Source organism: Coregonus clupeaformis, chromosome 8, assembly GCF_020615455.1.
Source record: "Coregonus clupeaformis isolate EN_2021a chromosome 8, ASM2061545v1, whole genome shotgun sequence".
Lineage (NCBI taxonomy): Eukaryota > Metazoa > Chordata > Actinopteri > Salmoniformes > Salmonidae > Coregonus > Coregonus clupeaformis.
Genome location: NC_059199.1, coordinates 25901754 through 25926068, shown reverse-complemented (window position 1 = coordinate 25926068; position 24315 = coordinate 25901754). Strand labels below are relative to the sequence as shown.

At 45.2% G+C, this 24315-nt stretch overlaps 1 protein-coding gene across 1 annotated transcript in view; it reads left to right on the top strand.

The window, feature by feature from the left end:
• LOC121571445 (TGF-beta receptor type-2) overlaps window positions 1–21118 on the top strand; it is a 32508-nt gene extending 11390 nt beyond the window's left edge. Inside the window, exons 6-7 of the mRNA XM_041882903.2 lie at window positions 19498–19622; window positions 19949–21118. Coding sequence (XP_041738837.1) covers window positions 19498–19622; window positions 19949–20140 — 317 coding nt within the window. The 3' untranslated portion in view covers window positions 20141–21118. The remainder of the gene's footprint in view (window positions 1–19497; window positions 19623–19948) is intronic.
• The last annotated feature ends 3197 nt before the right edge of the window (window positions 21119–24315 follow it).

Below are 24315 nucleotides of genomic sequence, written 5' to 3'. Positions count from 1 at the left end.
GATGGAAAAAAGCTGTCCTTGAAATATTCTTGATATGTTTGTCAAAAGAGAGATCAGTGTCCAGAGTAATGCCGAGGCCTATATGTTTTGATAAGGTTTGTATTACAACTAAAGTGACAAAATAACTTCTTAAAATTAAGCACATTAATCCGCTTTACAACGGGTTTAGAGCCTAACTGGCATACATACAGAGTTTCAAGTTTGGGGAAAATAATTTTCACCATAAAAATGCACCTTTATAATAAAAGCATTACATGCATAATTGCATTTGCAGTCACTTTTTAGAATGGTGTTTTCCTGCTAATGGAACATTTGCGCTTATAGCCTACTGCCGTGTGCGCACTGCTGCGCTTATAATGTGAAGAAATAGCCTAATAGTTTATTATCATTTTAAACTAAATGTTCTGATCTGTTGCATCAACATCATTACTTAAAAACGTTTTTTTGATGCTAGTGGTTGTATTCATTTGGGATCTATCGCATCCCACAACTGTCCCAGACTATGTTTGGAATATTTATTTCTCGCACAGAATAGAATAGGTCAACTTTTGTACGATTGGGGATAGTAGATTGACATGGGCTAGTGCTTTTGCTGTTCATTAGGCCTACTCATCTTGTTGGCTGACGAAAAGTAAATGTGGACAGTTCTTCCAATATCTTTAATATGCGCCTCGGAATTGGATACGGACGCGCACAGTTGCGTCCCCGAGAGTCATGTGAGTGAATGGTGCTTCGGAGCTCGCATGTCACGTTCGTCATTAGATGAAACGGGCCAAGGCGCAGCGTGGAATGCGTACATATTTTATTAGAGAACTTACACAACGAACAAAAATGACAAAACGAAACGTGAAGTCCTCGGTTTAACAAACAAACCAACACGGAACAAGATACCACACCACACAAATGCCAAACGACTACCTAAGTATGGTTCCCAATCAGAGACAACAAGCAACAGCTGATTCACGTTGCCTCTGATTGAGAACCACCCCGGCCAACATAGAAACACAAAACATAGAAACTAACACCCTGGCTCAACATTAAAGAGTCCCCAGAGCCAGGGCGTGACAGCGCAGCTGGGAGAAGAGAATTATAATTATTATATTCAGCCCAAGGGCACAACGGCCATTGGCTGCAAAAGGCATGGATTTTTTTAGGGGGCATTATGGCCACACAAAGGGGATGGCGCAGGGAAATTCGAGGCATTATCAAGTGCTTGATGAAGTGTGTACAGCCTGCACAAAAAAGATCATGCCAGTCGCATCAACTCTAAATTAAGCATATAGGACTACCTGTTCCTTTGTTAACCGCTCAACAAAGAATAGCCGCATGTGCGCACTCCCTCAAATCGTTTGGAGAAAATATCCTTTCTATTTTATTCAGCTATGTTCAATGGTATTCTTCATACTATAAAATAATGTCACAGATTTTCTTTTTTTTATTGTATTATTATTTTTTACCCCCCTTTTTCAATTTCAATCTTGTCTCATCGCTGCAACTCCCCAACGGGCTCGGGAGAGGCGAAGGTCGAGTAATGCGTCCTCCGAAACATGACCCGCCAAACCACGCTCCTTAACACCCGGCCAATTAACCCGGAAGCCAGCCGTACCAATGTGTCGGAGGAAACACCGTTCAACTGACGACCGAAGTCAGCCTGCTAGAGCGCGATGAGCCAAGTAAAGTCCCCCCGGCCAAACCCTCCCCTAACCCGGACGACGCTGTGCCAATTGTGCGCCGCCCTATGGGACTCCCGGTCACGGCCGGTTGTGACACAGCCTGGGATCGAACCCTGGTCTGTAGTGACGCCTAAAGACCGCTGCGCCACTCGGGAGGCCAATGCCATGGAATTCTAAGCAAATCTTGTCTGCTAAATGAACTTGTGAAGCCCACAGCCATATGGCATAGGCAGATCAGGGCCTAACATAAGGACAACTCAGAGTATGCTATTCTGTTCTTCTGAAATAGACTAAATTTTCTTCATATCATATTTCTTTAGACCTGTCTAAAATAGATAAAGGATTTATTGTGAAGGTGTAGGCTATATTACATGGATTTATTAAGACCTTTTTAAATGTAGATGTTCTAAAGGTCTGCATCAGTGGCTTGTAGGCTATGTATGGAAGCCAGGAGATGCTAAATGTGTTTATGTTAATTAACAGTAAATTACTGTGAGACCGGCAGTTATTTGCTTGACAATCACCGGCAGACAAAATGTAATGATGTCCACAGCCCTCCTCATGACTGCTTAAAGGGCAATCAGCAGTCGCTACATCCATTTTTACCCATTGATTCTTGAAGAATATAACTTATAAATGTCTCATGAGCGTAGTTCAACTGTCATACCCTATCAGAACCCAAAATATAAGCTTGTTTTACTACAATGTTTGTAAACAAAGTAAATGTAAACAAATACTATATAGCCCAAAATATTGTTAAAGCTATCATTTTGATATCATGGATGGTCAGTCCTTGCACCCATAGCTTTTTCTACAAATTTAGGAGTGGTTACATTTCTCCAGTTCCATCCCTCAGCTTTTTACCGAAACGGACAGGGAGTACGTAGAAAACAAATATCCCAATTACCCAGGGCAGTTATTGGGAACATTGCCCTGTGTAGGGTGCCGTCTTTCGGATGGGACATTAAACGGGTGTCCTGACTCTCTGTGGTCACTAAAGATCCCATGGCATTTATCGTAAGAGTAGGGGTGTTAACCCCGGTGTCCTGGCTAAATTCCCAATCTGGCCCTCATTCCATCATGGCCACCTAATCATCCCCAGCTTCCAACTGGCTCATTCATCCTCCCTCTCCCCTGTAACTATTCCCCAGGTCATTGCTGTAAATGAGAATGTTCTCAGTCAATGAGAATATTCTCAGTCAACCTACATGTTAAAATAAGGGTAAAATAAAACAAATGTGGTGTGGGAACCATTTCAGAGAAACCAAAATGTGTCAAAAACACAATTCATCCTCTGTTAGTTCTCAATGAACAACAGCCTTCCCTTCTCTAATGACCCTTCTTCCTGTTTGTCATCTCTCTGAACAACACGGCCAGGATATGGGCAAATAATATAAATGGGTGACTATCCAATTGGTATCCTACGGCAAGCCACAGGGCCATATTTCATGTGACATGGAGGAATATGTTTTTCACTCCCCTCTGTGTCACTGAGGTCTATTTTGTCTTGCGGGTGATCCTGTTTGACCATTGTGTCAGAACGTTGATTGATCGAATGTTAGTGCTGGTGCTCGCCTGCTTCCAGCGTGGCCATTTCCTGTTTTCCCTTTGGTCCCTAGTGGCCCCTTTAACACCGTCAGAGCAGTAGCGCTGCCCCAGAGCCCTCTGAAGGAAAACATGGCGGCATGATCAGGCCTGTTAGACCCTCTCACTTTTTCCTCCATCGGCAGGGGGTGAAGAATATGTGTGCCCTGTGGGTACACCTCTGAAATGAAATTAGTCAATTTCCTGTTTTGCATGGAAGGAGCAATGCACACACACACACATATTGAAAGTACCATATTCAGTTCTATGGAGGGGCAATATTGGTCTCCTTTACATGAGGATGTGCTGTAGCCTTGCCGGTGTTTTACTGGAGTAGAAAGCATATTTGTGGTGTGTAGTGGCTTATGGTTACTTTGGTCCTACAGAGCAAAGCATTCCACTGAGTAGGACAACTCAGAAACCACATGAATGGTTATATTTTTATGTTCATTCCTTCATTCATTCGTTCACTCACGCACTCGTTCATTCATTAACTCATTCATTCATTAATGTATCTCTCCAAACATTCAGATATTCAGTGATTATTGTTTCCAATAACTTCTCTCTAACTAGTAATTGGATTATTCATAGTTTCAGCTTCAAGGCAGTAGACATTCTTTACAGACCCAGGACAGAGACTATGTCCTCAGGCCTCCATTATCTAGGGCACAGAGTCTCTCTCGCTCTCGCTTTCTCTCTCTCTCAGCAGTCTCTTGTGCTGAGGCCTATACTCTACAGTAATAAATTACCCCCCCCACACACACATCATTATGTAACATACATCCACCATCCACCACTATTCCTGCTGGCACTGTAGGCCAGGATAGCATGGATTTACGGGAGAGGAGAAGCTGGGCGCCTTCCCACCCCTGGATGGGAATAGGACCAGTGGGGAGAGAAGCAGCTGGGATAATCCATGTGTTTTGGTTTAGTCTGGTCTCTCCCAGGCAGTCTCCCCATAGACTTGGCATCTGTTCCAATAAAAGTGGAGGGGTGAAATGTGTAGTGCGTTAGGAAAGCCCAAGAAGACTTTCCCATGTTGAAAGGTTAAATTGCTATTGGAATTTAGCTAGTCTCCCACTTTGATACAGCAAGCTGCCTTATTTTGTGTAATAGCATTACTGTGCTGTACTGACAGTTTGTTTGGATATTCCCTTGGGGGTAAAATGTTTGCAGAGTTAGAATGACAAGCTCAACAAATCTACTATCTATGTCAGCGAAAGTGGCACTCACATAGCTACAGTACATGCATTTTTTACCACTTGTCATCCTTTCAATAAAAACTTCCCATGCTATCATCCCAGCTCGGTGAGTCAATCTTGATGGCATAAAACTCGGCTCACCTGAGAACACACACACCTGACGGCATGAAACTCCTCTCAACTGAGAAAACACACACACTTCCCTCTTCCCCACACACAGTCAGACTGACACATCTCAGTGCATCATTATAATGAGTGGGTAGGTGAAGCCGCGATGGCTTCCCTGTCTGTCTGCCTCAGACGCCACCTGCCTCAGTGCCTCAGCAGACAGATGTCAGAACAGTTCCCGTCGTCTCACTGCCTTGCTTGGCAGACTGCCACATAACACAGGCAGTCAGTCAGTCACTTTGTCACAATTTTGGGGCCTTTTGTATAATCTGGGATCTGTCACGCGGTACGAACGCACCCGTCTGTCAACAGGGCCAGTTGCGACCTCGGGGAAGGCAGCAGTAGCCATCACAATGCACTCTTTATCCTCTTAGTAAAAGTAAGGACAAGTAGCAAGAAAAACTCTGAAAGAAAGTAATAAAGACAGCGTCCCGAGGCCGTCTCTTTTCCCGAAATGTCTCTCCCATATAATTTGCAGGGCTGGAATTAGGAGCGGGAAAGACGGAAGGGTGTTCCCAGGCGGGGTTAGGGAGAAATGGGAGAACGTGGTGTTGACCATCCTACTGTAGGAGAAATGCCTTCACTCCCCTGAGGGAGAAGAGGGTTAGAGTAGAGGAGAGGAGGGCGGCTGCTATCCAAATGTCATGGCCTCACTTCAAGCCTGAATGGGCCCCATGCTGTCTGTCTGTCTGTCTAGCTAGCTGGCTGACAAGCTGTCTGTCTGTCTTTTCGGTCTGTCCTTACCCTTACAGACAAACCACATGATTTCACATGAAATTTCACGTGAAAACGTGTTTTTGTAACACTTTTCACATGTGTAGTTTGATGTTATCACATGTTAATTTACATGTTGTCACATGTTATCACGTTAACTTCACATACAGTGAGGGAAAAACGTATTTGATTCTGTACGTTTGCCCACTGACAAAGACATGATCAGTCTATAATTTTAATGGTAGGTTTATTTGAACAGTGAGAGACAGAATAACAACAAAAAAATCCAGAAAAACGCATGTCATAAATGTTATAAATTGATTTGCATTTTAATGAGGGAAATAAGTATTTGACCCCTCTGCAAAACATGACTTAGTACTTGGTGGCAAATCCCTTGTTGGCAATCACAGAGGTCAGACGTTTCTAGTAGTTGGCCACCAGGTTTGCACACATCTCAGGAGGGATTTTGTTCCACTCCTCTTTGCAGATCTTCTCCAAGTCATTAAGGCTGACTTTTGGCAACTCGAACCTTCAGCTCCCTCCACAGATTTTCTATGGGATTAAGGTCTGGAGACTGGCTAGGCCACTCCAGGACCTTAATGTGCTTCTTCTTGAGCCACTCCTTTGTTGCCTTGGCCGTGTGTTTTGGGTCATTATCATGCTGGAATACCCATCCACGACCCATTTTCAAAGCCCTGGCTGAGGGAAGGAGGTTCTTACCCAAGATTTGACGGTACACGGCCCCATCCATCGTCCCTTTGATGCAGTGAAGTTGTCCTGTCCCCTTAGCAGAAAAACACCCCCAAAGCATAATGTTTCCACCTCCATGTTTGACGGTGGGTGATGGTGTTCTTGGGGTCATTGGCAGCGTTCCTCCTCCTCCAAACACGGCGAGTTGAGTTGATGCCAAAAAGCTCGATTTTGGTCTCATCTGACCACAACACTTTCACCCAGTTCTCCTCTGAATCATTCAGATGTTCTGTTACGAACCCCGTGGCTTTGAACGTCTAGGGTGATGGACATGAGACCCGTAACATAATTCATGTAAATTATAAGTGAGGCATGGAACAGTGAGAACAAATATGACACAACAACCATGAACTACCGTCAAACACAAATGGTTTATTTCTGAACACACGGTAAAGGTTTGGGAAAAAGGGCTGAGCAGGACCCAAGAAATGAAACAATAGTGTAAAACACCCCTAAACTGATCTTGCCTGCCTCAAGAACCGCTAGGCTACTGCTACCATACAAAAATACAGGGGGTGGTCCGCTCAGGTCTAACTAGTGTTTATAGACAGTTCTTTCTACGGGAAATGTATGCCCAAGGGCAGCTAGCTCAAAACTCCCCTTTTCCCAGAAACACACAATAGTTACCAAACAGAGTAACCAGCAAATTAATGAGCTCTCTAAACACAGGACATCACAGTATCCATTACTCACATACCAAACAGTGGTCTAACAAAATTACCAATCATAGTAAACAGCAACTTAGTGAGTAACCAAAAACAGGACACCACAGTGTCCATACTCACATACAGAAATATTCTCTCTCTCCCAACAAACACAAGACTGGTTTTTATATAATGGGATGTGTGATTGAAAAAACGAGTAACAGGTGGTGAAATGCACAGGAATGTTCACTGATTGGTCCAATCAGCAGACACCTCAACAACCACCAATCAGGAACATACAGGACACCTGTGATTAGGGCAGAAGGAGAGAAAAACACAGGACACAGGATACCTGTATCCGTAACACTCCCACCCTTAAAAGAGCAAACCACAATGGTTTGCGACACACGTACCATCACAACACCCAAAATTCAATAATCATCCTGCCGGGATAACAAAAAAAAACCTAGATCATTACACACGAGACAAAGCATCTGCCAACACATTATCCAACCCCTTTTTGTGGCGGATCTCCAAATTATAATTTTGCACGACAAGTGCCCAACGCATAAGGCGTTGGTTCTGGTTGTACATCCGGTGGAGAAAAACTAAGGGGTTATGGTCAGTATAAACTATCACTGGTAATGCACTGGAACCAACATAAACTTCAAAGTACTGCAGAGCTAACAACAAAGCTAGAGCTTCTTGTTCAATGGTGGAATAGTTTGTCTGACATTTGTTAAATTTCCGTGAAAAATAACAGACAGGATGGTCCACTCCACTCTGGTCTTGCTGCAGTAGAACAGCCCCAGCACCTCTGGCACTTGCATCTACCTCCAGTTTAAACGGTCGTTCAAAATCTGGCGCAGCAAGAACAGGAGTACTACATAAGAGTGCTTTAGCAGTGTTGAAAGCAGTACGACACCCTTCAGACCATACACATTTTCTCGCCGGACTGAGCAAATCCGTTAATGGAGCAACTACAGCAGAGAAATTTTTACAGAAACTACGGTAGTAGCCAACCATCCCCTAAAAAACGGCGTAGCTCTCTTCTGGTGGTAGGTGCGGGAAATGCGTTTATAGCCGAGACCTTGGCATCTACAGGGCGCACCTGACCATGGCCGACCTGTTTACCAAGATAAGTAACAGTGGCCTTCCCAAACTCGCACTTTGCTAAGTTCAGGGTTAGAGAAGCGGTTGCTAGACGTTCACACACTACCCTTAGAGTGTTAACATGATCAGACCACTCAGTTGAATAAATTACCAGATCAAGGTAAGCACTACAATTAGGAACTCCAGCCAATACTGTGTTAACCAGGCGTTGGAAAGTGGCTGGTGCGTTCCGCATCCCAAATGCCATGACAGCATATTGTAGGAAGTGATCTGGGGTCACAAAGGCAGAGATGTCGGAGGCACGTGGGGTTAACGGCACCTGCCAGTAACCTTTTAGAAGATCTAGTTTGGTTACATAAGTAGCAGCACCAACAGTATCAATACAGTCATCCAGTCTGGGTAACGGGAACGAGTCGGGCACTGTGACAGCATTGACCTTCCGATAGTCCGTACATAATCTGGATGTCCCATCAGGTTTAGGAACCAGAATGCACGGAGAACTCCAAGGACTTGAACTTGGCATAGCCAGGTTATTCTCCAGCAAATAACCGACCTCACCCCTCATTATCTTTCTCTTAGAGACGTTGACACGATAAGGATGTTGCTTGATAGGTGCAGCGTTTCCAACATTAATGTCATGTTCTAACACATTTGTACATGTAGGAACATCATTAAAAAGACATGGAAAGCTGTGTAATAGTCTCACAATATCATCTGACTGTCTGTCCGTTAAATGAATCAGGCTTGACGGGAGAGACAGCAGCATCTCTGAATTGGGCAATCTAGCACACTGCTGCTGAGTATTGCGCAACTCCAAACCATCTCCGTCCACATCATTAACATGACCTCCCACTACAGCCGTAGCAGCAATAGAGACAGCCGACTCGGCCAGTTTCTCAGGACTGTCTACCTGAGTGACGGGTCTGGTGTGGTATGTCTTCAACATGTTAACGTGGCACACACGAGATTGGCGTTTTCTATCAGGAGTCTGTATCACGTAGTCAGTTTCACTTAGTTTATTTTCAATGACATAAGGACCAGAGAAACGTGCTGACAATGACGCTCCTGGCACAGGCAACAATACAAGAACTCGGTCACCTGGCTGCAGTGAACGAGAAACAGCCTGTGTGTCATAGTGTCGTTTCATCCGTTTCTGTGAGGAAGACAGCGCTTCCTTTGCTAGAGCACAGGCAGCATGTAGGCGCTCACGAAAGCGACTAACGTAGTCCAACACATTTTCTTTCACACACAACTCTTGTGACAAAAACTGATCCTTAAGGACTTTCATAGGTCCTCTCATGGTGTGTCCAAACACCAGTTCAGCTGGGCTGAACCCTAGGGATTCCTGTACTGTCTCACGGACAGCAAACAACACTAGAGGAACTCCCTCATCCCAATCTTTCTCAGATTCCAAGCAATATTTACGGAGCATAGACTTCAGGGTCTGATGCCAACGTTCAAGCGCACCCTGAGACTCTGGGTGATATGCGCTTGACACACGGTGTGTAACTGACAAGGATTTTAACACTTGTTTGAAAAGTTTAGAAAGGAAATTCGTACCCTGATCAGTTTGTATCACCTTAGGTAACCCAAAAGTTGAGAAGAATTTCATCAACGCTTTACTCACCACTGGAGCAGTAATCCTTCGCAGAGGAATGGCCTCTGGGTACCTGGTGGCCACACACATAATTGTCAACATAAACTGGTTACCAGATTTTGTTTTTGGTAATGGTCCAACACAATCAACCATCACATGTTCGAAGGGTTCACCTATGGCCGGTATGGGAAAAAGAGGCGCGGGGAAATAACCTGGTTCGGTTTCCCAACTACTTGACAGGTGTGGCAAGTCCGACAGAACTGAGCCACATCTTGTTTTAAACCAGGCCAAAAGAAATGTCGCAAAACTCGATCATAAGTCTTGGTGACTCCCAGATGTCCGGACCACTGGTGATCATGAGCGAGGGATAAAACATTTTGTCGAAAGGCTGTAGGAATCACTATTTGGTAAACAGCATTCCAATCTCCGCCAGCGTCAACATGGGATGTCCATTTACGCATGAGGAGATTACCATCAATGAAGTATGCCATGTTTTTCTTCTTTAGCTCCTCCTCTGAGACAACACTAGAAAAACATTTAGCCAGGCTAATGTCAACCTGTTGGTTAGCGATCAGCTGCTCACGAGTAACTGGTAACTGTATTGCCTCGGCAACAAGTTCCACATCCTTCTTCCTTTCTCTGGGCTGTTGGTCAGACTGCACCAGCTTACCAGAGGTAGCGCCCGAACTATCCTCTGGGTCACACTCTCTGAATAGAATCGTGTTCGACAAATCTATCACTTCACCCACTTGTCGTGCTTGAGCACGTGTGACAGCACAAGCGGGGAACACATCTGGATAACCCTGTGCCAGCTCCTCGGAGAGAGACTGGTCACTTTTATCCAATACCTCCAATACGGGTATCACCTTTCCTCCGGCAATATCGTTGCCCATTATAAATGTCACACCTTTTACTGGCAACATAGGACGTACACCAACTCTGAACAATCCACTGACTAACTCAGAGTGTATCGTTCACAAAGTGCAATGGCACTGGAACAAATCCCATTTCAATTCCTTGTACTAACACACTGGAACCACAATATGTATTATTAGACAAGGGCAACACATCAGCTAGTATGAACGACTGCGCCGCACCAGTATCTCTGAGGATTCTAACTGGACGCTGAGACGCTTCGTCATCTGATATAGAAACAAACCCCTCAAAAATGAACGGTTCATAACTGTGATCTGGGACAGGGACTTTCAAACCACATTCACTATGAGGCCTCTGTCTTGATTCCGGCCTTACAACCGTATTGAATCAGCCCAACACCCGTTGGCGGCCTGGCGTGCTGAGGCATCCCCGGTTTGCGTTTAAGCAAAAAGCAATCACTAACCAAATGTCCCACCTTATGACAATAGAAACAGTGACGCACATCTTTTGGGCGTGCTGGATGTACTGCTGGTCGACTAGGACTAAAAGTTAGCAACTCCGCAGCCCTGCTCTCCGTACGAGCCGAAAACACGCTCTTATGCGTCAACACAAACTCGTCTGCCAATACAGACGCTTCCGACAGTGAGGATACTTTCTGTTCGTTCAGATAAACTACAATGCGTTCCGGTAAGCAATTTTTTAACTCTTCTAACAAGATTAACTCCCGTAGAGAGTTAAAATCAGTTACCTTACTAGCACTGTGCCATTTGTCAAACAGATTTCCTTTGTCTCTAGCAAACTCCACATAAGTCTGAGTAGGAGACTTTTTATGAGATCTAAATCTCTGTCGATATGCCTCAGGAACAAGCTCATAGGCACGAAGAACAGTAGCTTTGACCACTTCATAATTCAAACTGTCTTCAAGAGGTAGCGCTGCCAGAACCTCTTGGGCTTTACCTGTTAGTTTACACTGAAGTAATAGGCACCATACCTCTTCGGGCCATTTCAATGCTACCGCTATCCGTTCAAACACACTGAAATAGGAATCAACCTCTGACTCCCTGAACACAGGTACCAAGGTGATCTGCCTACTAATATCAAACGTAGCAGATGACACAGCTGGTGAGGATGGCTCACTAGCAGGCATAGTATTAGCAGAGACTAACCTCGCTGTTTCTGCCTCTAGTTCCATTTTACGCATCTCCAGTTCCATCTTACGCGTCTCCAGTTCCATCTTACGCGTCTCCAGTTCTTGATCAAGCCTACGCGTCTCCAGTTCTTGATCAAGCCTACGCGTCTCCAGTTTGTCTAGCCTGATTTGTGCCCGCTCTTCCGCCTCCATTTGGAGCCGTGTCAAGCGGACATCCATCCTGGCATCACTGTCAGTCAGTGGGGAGAGTGGGTCATAACGGGGCAATGTGGCCGGAGCCTTAGCCTCGTCCTCAGACACTGATGGGCTTACAGGAACAGCCACCACATCCCCTACAGGAGCAGCAGACTCAGGCGGCGGTAACTCAAGCACTCGTTCGCTCAACAATATCGCTAGCACTACTTCCCTAACTTCTGCTTTCACTAAACCCCTCGGTATGGGTACAGAAAAGTGGTCAGCCAAAGCCTGTAGATCCACTCTACGGCAATTCTCAAAAACCTCCCACGTAGGGTTTTCCAAAAATGCTTCCAACTCAAAAGTAGCCATCCTACTAGCAACACGAGCCGTCGACTACTGAACACACAAAAAAAAACAGGTAGTTACAGCTGCCAAGCTCAACACTGAACCAGACACTTACTAATTTGCATGAGTAGCATGGGATAGATATCCCAGACGAGCCCCCACTTTATGTTACGAATCCCGTGGCTTTGAACGTCTAGGGTGATGGACATGAGACCCGTAACATAATTCATGTAAATTATAAGTGAGGCATGGAACAGTGAGAACAAATATGACACAACAACCATGAACTACCGTCAAACACAAATGGTTTATTTCTGAACACACGGTAAAGGTTTGGGAAAAAGGGCTGAGCAGGACCCAAGAAATGAAACAATAGTGTAAAACACCCCTAAACTGATCTTGCCTGCCTCAAGAACCGCTAGGCTACTGCTACCATACAAAAATACAGGGGGTGGTCCGCTCAGGTCTAACTAGTGTTTATAGACAGTTCTTTCTACGGGAAATGTATGCCCAAGGGCAGCTAGCTCAAAACTCCCCTTTTCCCAGAAACACACAATAGTTACCAAACAGAGTAACCAGCAAATTAATGAGCTCTCTAAACACAGGACATCACAGTATCCATTACTCACATACCAAACAGTGGTCTAACAAAATTACCAATCATAGTAAACAGCAACTTAGTGAGTAACCAAAAACAGGACACCACAGTGTCCATACTCACATACAGAAATATTCTCTCTCTCCCAACAAACACAAGACTGGTTTTTATATAATGGGATGTGTGATTGAAAAAACGAGTAACAGGTGGTGAAATGCACAGGAATGTTCACTGATTGGTCCAATCAGCAGACACCTCAACGACCACCAATCAGGAACATACAGGACACCTGTGATTAGGGCAGAAGGAGAGAAAAACACAGGACACAGGATACCTGTATCCGTAACATGTTCATTGGCAAACTTCAGACGGGCATATGTATATGTGCTTTCTTGAGCAGGGGGACCTTGTGGGCGCTGCAGGATTTCAGTCCTTCACGGCGTAGTGTGTTACCAATTGTTTTCTTGGTGACTATGGTCCCAGCTGCCTTGAGATCATTGACAAGATCCTCCCGTGTAGTTCTGGGCTGATTCCTCACCATTCTCATGATCATTGCAACTCCACGAGGTGAGATCTTGCATGGAGCCCCAGGCCGAGGGAGATTGACAGGCCTTTTGTGTTTCTTCCATTTGCGAATAATCGCACCAACTGTTGTCACCTTCTCACCAAGCTGCTTGGCGATGGTCTTGTAGCCCATTCCAGCCTTGTGTAGGTCTACAATCTTGTCCCTGACATCCTTGGAGAGCTCTTTGGTCTTGGCCATGGTGGAGAGTTTGGAATCTGATTGATTGATTGCTTCTGTGGACAGGTGTCTTTTATACAGGTAACAAGCTGAGATTAGGAGCACTCCCTTTAAGAGTGTGCTCCTAATCTCAGTTCGTTACCTGTATAAAAGACACCTGGGAGCCAGAAATCTTTCTGATTGAGAGGGGGTCAAATACTTATTTCCCTCATTAAAATGCAAATCAATTTATAACATTTTTGACATGCGTTTTTCTGGATTTTTGTTGTTGTTATTCTGTCTCTCACTGTTCAAATAAACCTACCATTAAAATTATAGACTGAACATTTCTTTGTCAGTGGGCAAACGTACAAAATCAGCAGGGGATCAAATACTTTTTCCCCTCACTGTATATGTAAGAGCACATGTGATCACATGAAAACGTGTTTTTGGAACACTTCACATGTTCACGTGAAATTCATGTGGTTTTTCCGTAAGGGTATGTCTTTCTGTCTGTCTGGCTGGCTGGTTTGCTGTCTGTCTGTTCTGTCACCCAGGGGTTTAACAACCTGTAAGCTCTCAGCTTAATCAAAACCATCAGAGGAGAGGAGTAGAATAGAATAGTTTATCGTTCTCCAAGAGGGAGAGAGTGTCAAGCTGTGACTCTCATTGAGACTCCAGCATCTCAAACAGATGCTTTGTTGGCATCAGATCGGAAGCAGACTTTTGTTAGCTCTATGAGGATCTGTTTTCTTGAATTATTTCAGATGACTGAAATCCTAATATCTACCATACTGTAGATAGTGCACTAGAAATTAACCAATACAAAGTACTGTATGATGAATACAGAGAATACCACATTCCTATATTCCTGAGGGGTACTGTATGTCTGTGGGTTTACATTGGTCATTCTGTCTTCCCCTTTTCTTTATCTTATTTCAACTTTGATGTGAACTGGCACCTGTTCTGGTTCAGATATACTCAGGTGGTGGCATGCTTGCTCAACCACAGGGTACAGTTTGAACAGGAATCTCTAGAATGAGCTATTGTAACAAACATATGACTGGTTCAGAGCCTGACAAACAGGTCAGGCTCTGAACCAGGAAACCAGACTGAGAACTGATGGTTAATTCTTTAAATGTTTTATTTAACCTTTATTTAACTAGGCAAGTCAGTTAAGAACAACATTTTATTTACAATGACGGCCTACCCCGGCCAAACCCAGACGACGCTGGGCCAATTGTGCGCCACCCTATGGGACTCCCAATCACGGGCAGATTGTAATACAGCCTGGAATCGAACCAGGGTCTGTAGTGACACCTCTAGCACTGAGATGCAGTGCCTTAGACTGCTGCGCCACTCAGGAGCATGAGGGAGAGAGAGGCGGTGTGGTGATGAGATCCAATAAAGACATTAACCGTCTGGCCATGAGTATAAACCTATGGAAACATGTCTGAGCTGCCAAAAATGTACTGTATTAACATTACAAACCAGCAAGAGGAAGTCAATGGAAAACACCAGAGCGGGAATGATGAGACATTTTCTTGATTCACTTGTTGAGACTATTTCAGACTTTTCTCATGTCCTATGACAACTCACAGTGAGTGAAAAAGACAATATGTCAGTTATCATCAAAGGTGTTATTAACAGTTCTAATACAGGTATATGAGTCAATAGGAAAGTGATATGTGCTTAAAGCCTTTAGACCCCAATAGAATTCTAGAATGCTGCTGTAGATTACTGAGAATTTTCAAGATAAAGCTCATTTTCTCACACATTTCAAACAAACAGACATAGCTCGAAAACAAAAAACAAATGACAATTACAAGTTTACTTACTTTTAAAGAGCACAACCTCTTCATTAATATGACACCACATTCATGTCAATAGGGAGAATTAGAGGGAGCATACTTAAGTTCACACAGGACACCAGATAAGACAGGAGAATTTCACCAGATATAACAGTCTGACCCTAGCTCCGCGGCACATAGACTATTGCAGCATAGATACTGGAGGCTGAGACAGGGGGGGCCCTGTCCGACGATACCCCCGGACAGGGCCAACCAGGCAGGATATAACCCCACCCACTTTGCCAAAGTACAGCCCTCACACAACTAGAGGGATATCACCAGACTACCAACTTACTACCATGAGACAAGGCTGAGTATAGCCCATGAAGATCTCCTCCACCGCACGAGCCTGAGGGGGCGCAAAACCGGACAGGAAGATCATGTCAGTGACTCAACCCACTCAAGCTGAGTATAGCGGAAAAAAACCTGGCACGAAGTGACGCATCCCTCCTAGGGACGGCATGGAAGAGCACTAGTAAGCCAGTGACTCAGCCCCCGTAATAGGGTCAGAGGCAGAGAATCCCAGTGGAGAGAGGGGAGCCGGCCAGGCAGAGAACGCAAGGCTGGTTTGTCACTCCAGTGCCTTTCCATTCACCTTTGTACCCCTGGGCCAGACTACACTAGGACCTACTGAAGAGATTAGTCTTCAGTAAAGACTTAAAGGTCGAGACCGAGTCTGCGTCTCTCACATGGATCGGCAGACCGTTCCATAAAAATGTAGCTCTATAGGAGAAAGCCTTGCCTCCAGCTGTTTGTTTAGAAATACTAGGGACAATAAGGAGGCCTGCATCTTGTGATCGTAGCATACGTGTAGGTATGTACGGCAGTACCAATTCTAGCAGCCGTATTTAGCTCTAACAGAAGTTTATTTAGTGCTTTATCTTGGTAGCTGGAGAGTACAGCATTGCAGTAGTCTAATCTAGAAGTGACAAAAGCATTAGACTACTGCAATGCTCTACTCTCCGGCTACCCAGATAAAGCGTGGGGACTTAGCAATTCATATGGCATATTTTGGGAGTTATTGTTTTAGAATAAGACGATAAACAAAATTGCACAATTGTTTTAGAAATTGGCTCCCACTTGTGCTCCGATTACAGTACCCCAAAACTGTCAAAGGAAGAAAAGAAAGGTCCTCTAACGTTATTCCTTTACTCGCTTGAATAATGACAGATGGGCGGGTGGCTGGGTGGGTGTAGTTTTCTAAAACACTGAAACGAGGGAAATGTTCTTGTCAAAAACAGGAAGCTCATGCCTGTGGAGTCAGCTGTTGGCCCAAGCCGTGACCTAGTGTCCGATTCCTGTCTGTGTGCATCTGGACTTCCTGTGAGGCCTCTCTTCTGGGCAGGGACCGCCTGTTTCTCATCTGTCAGACGGAATTCACTCAGAATTGAACAGTATTAGAGGATTGTACAGGGAAATAGCGCATCAGCTTTAAAGGGCAAATGCAGCAATTTTTTTATCTCAATATCAAATAATTTCTGGTTAACAATTAAGTACCTTACTTTGATTGTTTTCAATTAAAATGGTCAAAAAGAAACAAAAATAGCTGGCCAAAACTCTATCCAACCAAAACAGGCAGACATTTCAGGCAGTCTTTTCAAGCAGCGCTTGCACTAAAAGGGCATTATCATCATTTTCACAATTTCACAGTATTATTCCAACCTCATAGTGTAGAAATACACTGCTCAAAAAAATAAAGGGAACACTAAAATAACACATCCTAGATCTGAATGAATGAAATAATCTTATTAAATACTTTTTTCATTACATAGTTGAATGTGCTGACAACAAAATCACACAAAAATTATCAATGGAAATCAAATGTATCAACCCATGGAGGTCTGGATTTGGAGTCACCCTCAAAATTAAAGTGGAAAACCACACTACAGGCTGATCCAACTTTGATGTAATGTCCTTAAAACAAGTCAAAATGAGGCTCAGTAGTGTGTGTGGCCTCCACGTGCCTGTATGACCTCCCAACAACACCTGGGCATGCTCCTGATGAGGTGGCGGATGGTCTCCTGAGGGATCTCCTCCCAGACCTGGACTAAAGCATCCGCCAACTCCTGGACAGTCTGTGGTGCAACATGGCGTTGGTGGATGGAACGAGACATGATGTCCCAGATGTGCTCAATTGGATTCAGGTCTGGGGAACGGGCGGGCCAGTCCATAGCATCAATGCCTTCCTCTTGCAGGAACTGCTGACACACTCCAGCCACATGAGGTCTAGCATTGTCTTGCATTAGGAGGAACCCAGGGTCAACCGCACCAGCATATGGTCTCACAAGGGGTCTGAGGATCTCATCTTGGTACCTAATGGCAGTCAGGCTACCTCTGGCGAGCACATGGAGGGCTGTGCGGCCCCCCAAAGAAATGCCACCCCACACCATGACTGACCCACCGCCAAACCGGTCATGCTGGAGGATGTTGCAGGCAGCAGAACGTTCTCCACGACGTCTCCAGACTATGTCACGTCTGTCACGTGCTCAGTGTGAACCTGCTTTCATCTGTGAAGAGCACAGGGCGCCAGTGGCGAATTTGCCAATCTTGGTGTTCTCTGGCAAATGCCAAACGTCCTGCACGGTGTTGGGCTGTAAGCACAACCCCCACCTGTGGACGTCGGGCCCTCATACCACCCTCATGGAGTCTGTTTCTGACCGTTTGAGCAGACACATGCACATTTGTGTTCTGCTGGAGGTCATTTTGCAGGGCTCTGGCAGTGCTCTTCCTGCTCCTCCTTGCACAAAGGCGGAGGTAGCAGTCCTGCTGCTGGGTTGTTGCCCTCCTACGGCCTCCTCCACGTCTCCTGATGTACTGGTCTGTCTCCTGGTAGCGCCTCCATGCTCTGGACACTACGCTGACAGACACAGCAAACCTTCTTGCCACAGCTCGCATTGATGTGCCATCCTGGATGAGCTGCACTACCTGAGTCACTTGTGTGGGTTGTAGACTCCGTCTCATGCTACCACTAGAGTGAAAGCACCGCCAGCATTCAAAAGTGACCAAAACATCAGTCAGGAAGCATAGGAACTGAGAAGTGGTCTGTGGTCACCACCTGCAAAACCAGTCCTTTATTGGGGGTGTCTTGCTAATTGCCGATAATTTCCACCTGTTGTCTATTCCATTTGCACAACAGCATGTGAAATGTATTGTCAATCAGTGTTGCTTCCTAAGTTGACAGTTTGATTTCACAGAAGTGTGATTGACTTGGAGTTACATTGTGTTGTTTAAGTGTTCCCTTTATTTTTTTGAGCAGTGTATATATAAAACACAGGGAAATCACGTTTTTCAGTGCACTGGGCCTTTAAGAGAAAGGGAGGGAGCTGTTTCTTAACAGGTCAACTCATCATTGTTTTGATTGATTGTGGGATTGTGTTGAGAGATGGGAAAGGTTTTCATTATGATCCATATAATATTTCCATGTCTTCATTCTATTCATGGTAGCATTACTAAACTAATGCAAACGTGAAACAATAGTTACAGTACAGGTATTCAATGTGGAAATATTTCTTAATACCACAGTGCCATTGACCCTGAATAACCCTGTTGTTTTCAGTTGGCTCTGTCTCATTCCTGTTCCATGTCATTTTACAATAATGTTTTTGCAATACGGAGCTATTGAGGATAATTGACTTACTCGCATACCATTCTTTTATCGTCGGAAATTTCCTGGAAAATGACTTTTAGTTCCATTTCAGCACTCAGTTCTCACACAGTTTTCGTCAGGCTACTTTAGTTACCCCCTTTGGACTTTCTGAAACTAATGTTTTTATACAAGAGCTCCACTCTTCATAGTGAACTTGAGTTTGATTTGTTGCTCTACCCAAAGGACAGATCAGATCAATGTAAAGATAAATAGTTCTCTGCATAGTCCCAAGCCAACTCTTTGAAATTGTGCCTTGAGTAAACTTTATTTCAGCATAGGGCTAGACGAGCATCTTGGATGCCGCGTTATAAGATAGCTGACACTGAGCCAACGCTGAGTTGGTGAGTTGTTTCAAGCACATTCTCACCGAGACCTAATGCAATAATATTGACTGTTTTTCTCTGGCAGGTTTTCCCTGGCCCCTCATCCTATAAACTTATAACATATGTATCTTTTGACTTCTGTGTCTCCCTGTTTCTGTTTGCGTATACAAACTTTATTGTCTACTTTCATGGAAAATCATTTAGTGAGGGCAGAGCTACATTGGAATATACACAAAACAATACATGGCTCTGTGTGTGTATCTTTCTGAACCTACCTCTAGTAACCTGTAACATATGTATATTTCGACATCTGTATCTCACTGGCTCCTGTTTTAAATATACGGCTCTGTGTGTGTTTGTATACAGAGGTGAAGGACTATGAGCCACCCTTCGGTAAGGTGAGGGAGCACCCGTGTGTGGAGAGTATGAAGGACAGCGTTCTCAGAGACAGAGGGAGGCCAGAGATCCCCAACAGCTGGATCAACCACCCAGTAAGTAACAAGGCCTGCTTTCATTATGAACTCACTCACTGATGTATCCTTACACACACATAGGACTATATACACACACACGCACACACACACTGCAAGTGCATAATGCACACATGCGCAGAATAATTATTGAATTTTTTTTTTTTTTACAATAATGACGATTAGGTTGAAGTTGCCCCTAATCACGGATACAGGTTCAGCTATTTTTTTCATAGGATAATCTGATTTTAGATCTGTGATTAGGGCTAACATCTCTCTCTACCTACTCCAGTATCTGTCTACTACTGCTGACAGTGTGTCTCTGTGCTCCACTGCGCCTCCCTCAGGGCATCCAGGTGGTGTGCGGCACCATAGACGAGTGCTGGGACCACGACCCTGAGGCCAGGCTGACTGCTCAGTGTGTGGCCGAACGCTTCAACGACATGGAGCACCCAGACAAGCTGTCTGGACGCAGCAATTCTGAGGAGAAGATCCCCCAGGACGTCTCTGTGACGGAGATTGAAGAGATTGAGAAGTAGGAAGTATGCCTCAGAAACTACAATGCCCCCTACTGGGGAGGCTGATAACTACAAGCAACAAGCAGCTGAGATAGATTCAAGTGGAGAGTCTGTGTATGTGCTCTGTGTATTTGTCTTCTTTGTGACTCCAAGGAGCAAACAGATTGGCTGTGGTGTGTCATGGATGTAAAAGGTAACAAAACTGAACAAACCAATCAGAAAGGAAGGGATTTGTGTTTTTAAAGATTTACAGCAGTTGCTCCAAAGACAGATCAAAGCCATGACTGGACTGGGGAAAATATACAGCCCTCGTAACTAAATACTGTTTGCACTTTATTTATATCTATGCATACCAAATGATGTATATTCAGTTACTGTATATTCATGATGACAATACAGTGCAGTTATAGGAAAGAGGGGTACCATTGTATGTGGAAAAATAAGAGAGCAGTCAATACTGGTAACACTAATAACATTTGAGCCAGTTTTCGACTGGTTGTTTTCGACATTTTTAAAGGTGGCATTGGATGACAAAAGGGACTGGAGGATAGCGCTATATAAAAAACCAAGGTGAAAGTTTCATTTCTGGAAGCACGGTATGATAAAAGGACCGAGCTATGAAATAGAAAATTATTCCAGGCCAATAAGCCCAGGGGAATACTGATATGATATCCCAAGGACTATGAACTGTAAAATAAATACGGAATTCAGCCAGCCCTGGATGAGAAAAGGGGGAATATAGATATTTTTACCCAGAGGAACCCAGAGCTATAAAGAAAGTCTATTTAATCAACGGAGAATGATAAAGGGAATACAGATATCATAACAAAAGGACTGAACTGGAAGTACAGTACATGGAGTTTCAGCCCAGCAGTAACTGCTAGAAGACATTTAAATGTAATGACAAGGAAGGGAACTTGATCCTTTCTAAATTAAAGATCTCTAAACCCTGTCTATGTATAATATTAAAAGCCTTAATTAAAGATGTTCAGTATTCTACTCTTTTAAAGATGGCGTCTTTTAATTTTCTTGCCGTAGGATTAAATGTTCTCTTTTTCTTGCTGTCTGTTATTCACCTTGACCTGACTTTAGGTCTGCGGTTTGATTGAATAACCTCAGGTAGCGCATGTCCATTCTCTTTTAGCAAAAGGGATACAGTGTCTTCAGCTTGCTCTCTACCCACAGTGTTGAATGCTCACAATGCGTGGACTACTCCAATGTGTGGACTACTGCCGGACAGGATATTCATTCAAACCACATTACGGTAAAATGTTAGTTCATTTCCCAACTGCCACTTTGAAGTGGAGTTCTATTTCCTCTCGTCAGAGTTTCCAATGCTGTCACTGGTCTACCAGACTATAACACAAGGCTCTCTTAGTTTGGCTCGACCTTTAGGTCATATCAGGACATGTTTTGGAGGCTGTATGCTGGTCCTTGAATATTGCCAAACCACATTTCAACGACAGTAAACATGAAAAACAGGTGATCTCCAATTCATGATTTATCCCCTGCCTATTTAAACTACATTGCCTTACACTGCATCTCTATAGAACAACACTGTGGCAGTGTGACAGTTCTTTATCCTCATCCATGACTCCTTGGTGAGTGTTTGTGAGGTGTTTGTTAGGTTAGACGGGAGGTGAAAGGTTCAGCAGGTTTAGAGCACTGAAACCTGCCTAGCGTTGACAAACCTTTGATCCCATTCCCAGCCGATAGACTCCGTCAGACAGTGCAGATCTTTCTCTGCCTGGGCCTCTGCAGCAACTGCTCTGGTCTAACCTAACCTATGTCTACTGTTTCCCGCATCCCCTAGCAACGCGGTGGAAAACAAGCTCCCCTGCCAAGACACGAACCGCCAACAAGGACCTCGCTGCCCGGACTCCGCTACAAATCATCTCTAATTGGGCAATACACGTGAATTCTCTGCTACAGCACCAACGAAGAGGCGGACGGCAGGGTTTGTTCGCAGCCTCCGCCTTGCTAAATTCAAAGTTAGAAGCCTCTGCTCTCAAGCTATCAATTAGAAATTGGCAAGTGAGAACTCGTAGATTTGAAGTGCAGTCATATTACGTTTAAGCTATATAACTGGAAGCCAGGCTAAATTCTCCCTCCAAAATACATTTACATAGAGGCTGAGTAAAAGGCCTACTGAAAAATGCATAGAGCTGTGAAATGAACTCACTGGGCACACTCTGGTTGAATCAACGTTGTTCCACATCATTTCAATGAAATTACGTTGAACCAATGTGGAATAGACGTTGAATTGACGTCTGTGCCCATTGGGAATGCAGTTGGCAACGTCACGCAAGTGATTAAGAAGCTACAGAGAAAGAAGGCCTCAGAAGAACATTTCTATCCCTATATCCTCTGTTTATTGGGTGTGTTCCTATGAATGCTATATAGCACCTCTAGCAGTGTCACAGTGTGGGCGAAACTACAGACATTACAAATTGGAGTCTGGACTAAGCCTGAGGCTATACACAGATGACACATGATTAACTGTTTTTCATTAAGAATGGGCCAGAGGGAAACCAAACATTAGTTTACATGCATTTTTCAATATCAAAAGAATGTATGCTATGCTGAATCTGCAGAGGCATTGAAGCAGGTGAACACAATCCTCTCTGGAGCTTAAAGAAAACAGTCTAAGCCACTAAAAGACTAAAGAGGATGTTTTTCCCACTGACAAAAACATTTGTTTATGTTACCAAATAGAAAAAAAGGAATCTCTTTGATTTAATGCCAGGTCCAAATAAGCTTTTACCCTTTACCGCAGGAGCCACAAAGTATTGGCATGGATCCCCAGAACAATTCTGTTATGTTGGGGAGAAAAACAGCCATAACATCTGGTATGGTACACTCCCTCACTGTCTGGTTCTGCGAAAGTTGCTATGCATCTCCTTCAGACAGAGTGTGTCCCTGTCACGATCGTTGAGAGACGGGTCAGACCAAGGTGCAGCGTGGTATGCGAACATGTTTATTAAACTCAATAAACATAAACAAGAAACAATGAAACGTGAAGTCCTCAGGCTAATAACATACAAGCCTACACGGAACAAGATCCCACAACTAAGGTAGGCAAACAGGCTACTAAAGTATGATCCCCAATCAGAGACAACGAGCGACAGCTGCCTCTGATTGGGAATCACACCCGGCCAAACCTAGAAATACACATCTAGATCCTAAACATAGAAATACTAACATACATCCTCACGCCCTGACCAAACCAACTAAAGACAACCGGCCTCTCAAGGCCAGGGCGTGACAGTACCCCCCCTCCAAAGGTGCGTACTCCGGCCGCACCAACCTGACTCATTAGGGGAGGGTCCGGGTGGGCATTCAGCTTCGGAGGCGGATCTGGCTCCGGGCGTGACGACCTCTCCCTCTCTGCCTCTCCGTTGCGCCCCTGGTCTGGTCTGGACCTCGGCGCGATGCTTCCCCTCTCCTTCCTCCCACGATGCACCAAGCCCTGTCTGGACCCTGGTGTGGGAGACCCCGAACCTGGAGAGGGGCGGACATCTAGGCCTGGATCGGCAATCCTCCCACGATGCACCAAGCCCTGTCTGGACCCTGGTGTGGGAGACCCCGAACCCGGAGAGGTGCTGACGTCTGGGCCTGGATCGGCAATCCCGCCACGATGCACCAAGCCCTGTCTGGACCCTGGTGTGGGAGACCCCGACCCTGGAGAGGGGCTGACGTCTGGGCCTGGATCGGCAATCCCCCCACGATGCACCAAGCCCTGTCTGGACCCTGGTGTGGGAGACCCCGAACCTGGAGAGGGGCTGACGTCTGGGCCTGGATCGGCAAGCCCTGTCTGGACTCTGGTGTGGGAGGCCCCAACCCTGGAGAGGGGCTGACTTCTGGGTCTGGAGTGGAGCCGCTGACCGGAGCTGAACTGGACCCCGGTGGAACGGGCCGGGCCGGACTGGGAACACGCACCACTGGCCTGGTGCGGGAAGCAGGTACGGGGCGTACCGGGCTGGCGACATGCACCACTGGTTTGGTGCGGGAAGCAGGTACGGGGCGTACCGGGCTGGCAACAGGCACCACTGGTTTGGTGCGAGGAGCTGGCCCGGGCCGTACCGGACTGGATACACGCACCACAGGTTTGGTGCGGGGAGCAGTTACGGGGCTTACTGGACTGGATACGCGCACCACTGGTTTGGTGCGAGGACCTGGTACGGGGCTTACCGGGC